Source organism: Solanum verrucosum, unplaced genomic scaffold (genome assembly GCF_900185275.1).
Source record: "Solanum verrucosum unplaced genomic scaffold, falcon-dt-bn FXZP01000009.1, whole genome shotgun sequence".
Lineage (NCBI taxonomy): Eukaryota > Viridiplantae > Streptophyta > Magnoliopsida > Solanales > Solanaceae > Solanum > Solanum verrucosum.
In genome coordinates, this window is record NW_026020231.1 from 1,569,138 (window position 1) to 1,574,498 (window position 5,361).

General features: G+C 36.8%; 1 protein-coding gene across 1 annotated transcript; it reads right to left on the reverse strand.

Moving 5' to 3' along the window:
* Positions 1–2,755, reverse strand: LOC125832325 (uncharacterized). Its single transcript, XM_049511463.1, has one exon. It carries the CDS (start codon positions 2,714–2,716, stop codon positions 110–112), a length of 2,607 nt encoding a protein of 868 aa, XP_049367420.1. The 5' UTR covers positions 2,717–2,755; the 3' UTR covers positions 1–109.
* Between the last annotated feature and the right edge of the window lie 2,606 nt (positions 2,756–5,361).

The following is a 5,361-nucleotide window of genomic DNA, read 5'->3' on the forward strand; positions in this document are numbered from 1 at the left end:
TATATTCAGAAAGAGTAGTGCTTGAAATCCTGCACCTACTGCTTCAGTTATGTAACTCAATTTATCTATTAATATATTTACAGATTCTTTCTGTCAAAGCAGATAGTTATCATCTGGAAATAATTGGCGGTGTGGATGTTGGATCCTGAAGGGAGATTACAGTTTCAAAAGCACCCACCAAAGCCTGGACCTTGCTTCTCCTGGTCTCCTCAAGCTTGGTTGCAGTCTCTTCGATCACATTGTTGAACAAGATTGGAGCCTCTTTTTTGTCTCGTCTAGATTGGTGTCGAAGATTAACTCTCATAGTTTCATCTTTAGCAGCATTTGACTTTCCATAAGCAATAAATCTCCTAGAGCTTCTTCCTCTAACAAGATCACTTCCATTCCCGTTGTTCTCTAGTATTTTGGGCGGCCTGAATTTTAGTCTCCTTGGGCTGAGTTTCTCAGACTGATAATCAATTATTTTTCCTCTCCTGAACATGAGATTTTTAGGACTGCAAATTGCAGCCCTTCCAGCTTTTATATCTTGGTTTGGGCTTGTGGTTCCACTTTTCTTGGAACTGCTGAATATTGCATCACCATTAACAGACTCGCATGTGGAAGTTGATGATAGGGAGGCTTTCCTGTTGCCATGTTTTCTGGAGCTACTGCCATCAGAATGTAGAGAAGATGATGGGGAGAGATGGGGTGACGGTTTCTTTCCTCTTATTGGGCCATGCCTATCTAAAGGCGAGACTTTCTTCCGATTTTCCAGAGAGATCTGTATGGTCTGGATTTTTGTCTTTGATTCTCTGATGTACAATGTCCCCTTTGGAACACTCCTGTTATTTCCTAGCTCCATCTTGCCTCGTTTAAGACTAGCCGATTTTCTAAGTTGAGATGCTTTGTTTGGAAAGCTTTGATGATTTGGTTGCACTTTCTTCGTTCGTGCAAGGCTAGTCAAATTATTCATATGAGATACCTTGTTTGGATCATCTTTACGAATCACTTTGCCTGTTTTACCAGGAAGACTAATCTGCTTATTGCGTTGAGATACCATTCCGGGGGAATTGTTATTTAACTTTTTGCCTGATACCCTCTTCACAGAAATTCTTGTAGAGTGGGAAATAGTTATGGCATCCTTCTTCTTGCTCAACCCGGAGGATCCTTTTTCGACAGCTATTTTGGTGGATGCTGGGATTTTCTTTCCCTGGGTTTGAAAAGTTGTCTGGCTCTTGAAATTTGGGAGCTTGGTTGAGCTTAATGGTTTCTTCCCTATCTGCAACTTCACAGTTCTAGCCATTTCTGGGATTTCTCCTGATGCTGCTACAGGTCTTGTGCGCTGGAGAGTCCTCACCTTCTTTTTAAGATCACTTGCAATTGTGTATTTGCGAACTTCTTGGCGAGAACCTGTTGGAACACTCGGAGAACATGACAAGACCTTGGATTCACCTATTTCAATACCTGAGCTTCCAGTTGAGTTCCTTCTCAAATAGCCGACTCCGGACTCAATTTTGTCCAGGTTCACTGGCATGCCAACATCCGTTTTCTTGCTCAACTCATAAGATGCAGTGTCTTTATCCATCCTGCTTCCTGTGTTTGTTTTGGTGGTTGCATCATCCAATATAGACCCCTTAAGTGTTAGCGAAACCCCTGTCATAAGACTGTCACTGTATCTTCTTCTGCTTAGTTTGTTGCTTCTTGACACAGAATAATCATTTTCTCCAAGAGGCTTCAGCTTCAAATCACTTCGATGCCTTGCAGAAACGGCTAATCTTTTGGTGCATGCTTGCATTTCCTTTCCATGAGAAGTTTTCAGCCTTCTGACATTTGCAGGTAGTTTAGTTGAGTGTAGTGGTTTCTTCCGTATCTGCCACTTCACAGTTGTAGCCAATTTTGAATTTTCTCCTGATGAAGTTACAGATGTTTTGGACATGTGAGTCCTCGCCTTTGTTTTACAGTTGAGTTCCGCACCATCTTTGTTAGCGCCAGAAGAACCTGTTGGAACACTCACATGACGTGGCAAGACCTTGGAGTCACCCATTTCAATACCTAAATTGCCAGTTGAGTTCCTTCTCAAATAACTGAGTTCATGCTCAATTTTCTCCAAGTTTGCAGGTTTTCCGACAGCCTTCTTGTTGCCCAACTTAGAAGACCCAGTGTTCTTGTCCATCCTGCTTCCTTTGTTTGGTGTGCCGGTTGCACCATCCAACGGAGAATCCTGAGCAATTGATGATCCCCCTGGTATGATAGTGTCACTGTATCCTCTTATCCTCAGCTTATAGATTCCGGACATAGAATTAGCATTTTCTTGCAACAACTTCATCTTCAAACCGTTCCGTTGTTTTACAGAAACAGCTAATCTTTTGGTGTATGCTGGGATCTCCTGTCTCTGGGATTTACCAGTTGTACGCCTCTTGAAATTCATAGGTAGCTTACTCGAGTGTAGTGGTTTCTTCCGTATCTGCACCTGTACAGTTGTAGCCAGTTCTGGTATTTTTTCTGATGCTGCTACTGTTCTACTCAACAGGGAAGTCCTTGCTATTGTTTGATCATCACGTTCAGCACCTTTGCAAGCGTCATGGCACGAACCTTTTGGATCGCTCAGGTAACGTGACAAGACCTTGGATTTAGCAATTTGAAAGCCAAAACTGCCAGTTGAGTTCCTTCTCAAAAAGCGAGCATCACGCTCAATTCTCTCCAGATGTGCAGGTATGCCAACAACCATCTCAGCCATTTTGAGTTAGAGCAATGAAACTAGTACCACTGCAGATATATCATGAGATACAGAGAGGTTTAGTATAGAATCTCACATTGCTTGTTTCCTTTTATGTTTTCACAATTGTTAAATTCGAGCACTTACCAAGAAAAACTGATCAAAAGCAGAGACCCTTTGAAACCTCGACCTCACAAATGCAGCATCCTAGTGTGGAAAAAAAAAGCCAAGGACCTGTGAGAAAATTGATACTGATAAAAAAGCAAGTGGTGGCATTCATGGTTTTCCATCCTCTTATTGTATGATTAAACATAAACCATTTTGTTCGACATAGTTAATATCTATGTTGGTCAAGACTCTTCAAAAACTTGACATGTGCCTGTCGAATCTTCCAAAGGTAGGACAGTTTTGAAGGATCCGACATGGGTTCAACAACATTTTTGGGAGAGTCTGAGAAACATAGGTGTTAATATATAAACCCCTACCGTTATCAGAGTGATTCGAAGGATATATGCTATTGTGCATTTACAGGCAACAAAGAACAATGTAAAAAGGATGAAAAGAAAGTACCTATTCTGCAGTTTGCACTTTTGCCTCCATCTGAATATTCCTGAAAATGCACTGTTATTCTAATTACCTAAAAAATTAATGCATCCAAATTAGAGAACTTTTATCAAGATATAACTAACATATTGTATATGATTATAAAGACGTATAGATCTGGCACATATACATTTGGCAACAATTTAGTAACATAAATGAGTTGTGACATATAAACGTATGAAACACCAATTTATGAAAAAAGGAAATGTCATTTCGTTTCAATAAATAAAACAACCCATAATATCCTTTGGTAAAAAAAATTATTAATATGTTTACTTCCTAAATCATACATTCGAATTATCATCTCCATTATTCTGCAACAAATTCAGCATAAAGGAAAGTGAAAATTGTTATTTAAAGTGAATTTAAATTTAAAAGGTACATTGTGTTCGTCCTGAGCCTGTAAAATTAGATTGTATTATTAATTCAAAAATTACATCAAGAAGCAAAACAAAAACCTAAATTCAGGCAAAAGGAATTGAATATTTCATTAACATGGATTATTTTCATCTTCAATTTGAGATTGATCTTTGAGGAACGCAATCAAGAACCATTTAACACCCCAGAAAAAAAAAACTGGTGGAAAATTATACCTATTTCTTGATAAATTGGGAATGAAAAACCAAAGAGGGACTCTTAACAATTAGTTGGTAATTTTTTGAGGGAGCAGAATTTCAAAAATTGCAAAGAAAGAAAACAAAATGATAGACGAAAAAAAGAGGAGAGAAAAAACAATACGATAGATAGAGGGGATTTTTAAAATTCATAGATAATTTTTTTTTTTTGTAAGAATAAGCGTGATTAATGCATGAGATATAGTCATCATATAGATAAGCTTTGATACTAAAAAAAATCACGATTATTAGGATTATAGGTTGCGATTGGTCCTAAAGAGTTGACTCCAAACATATTTTTCGCACATAAAATAATTCATCACTAAATAGATCCTTCTACGTTAAAGTATTGACGTAACCATATTGGATGCATTATTTTAATTTTGAAGAATTCGAGCAGCATAATTTGAAGTGTGTGTGCAATAAACTGTTGCTTGAGAGATGACATTAGTCATTAATTTCAGATAAATGTATATTTCGGAGTGTTTGAATCAGCTATTTTGTTAAAAATAATTCATCATCAATCATCATTTTGCAAATTTATATGGGCAGTAAGGCTGAGTTTAGGTGGAAAAAAAATTGGCTTATTTTGCAAATGTATCTTAGTCCCACTCTTTGAATTGGAGTTTTGCAAATGCTGGCTATATTTTAAATAGCAGTCCTTAAAAGTAGATATATTTGAAAATTGAGTAATTAATTTGCTTGGTCAACAATGGCAAGAGAGGGTTGCTCAAGTAATAAGCACGCTCCATCCTCCAACTTTAAGGTTGTAAATTCGAGTCACGAAGAGAGTAAAATGAAATGCACCTATGAAGATTTTTAAAAAATAATCAGTTGCTTGATCGACAAGAAAGGGTTGCTCAACAGATAGACACCCATCTACCTTCAATTTTGAGATTGTGAATTCGAGTCAAGAAGAAAGCAAAATGAAACGCCCCCAAGGAGGGGTTTTTTGTAAAAAAAAAAAATCAGTTACTCGATCTAAATGTATGAATAACTAATCAAAAGAGCAAAAAATAAAACTAGAATAACAACATCCCCATCACATAAAAAAAGGAGAAGTTAAAAAATAAAAGAAAATCAACTTTAACATCCCACGTCACAAAAAAGAAAGAAAAGATATACAAAATTTGTGCAGACTACTTTTATTATGGGTCCATGAAGAAAAATTTCTAAAACTTTTATAATTGTACCAAGTATCATCTACAGTATAAAAGAAACTAAATTCCAAGGCTCGAGACTTTAATAATTACATATTTGCATGAGAAAACTTAAAACTTTTTTTGACGTTTCATCTTTTTTCTTTTTTGAAACCTTGCTTTTTAAGTTTCAACAATGAGGCGGTCCTTATGAAATAAAGTTGGTGTTGAAATTATATTAAAAAAAGGTACCATCTATAAATGCCTTTTTCCACATCATTTCGACCAATGGTGTTTGTCTCCAAAGTTT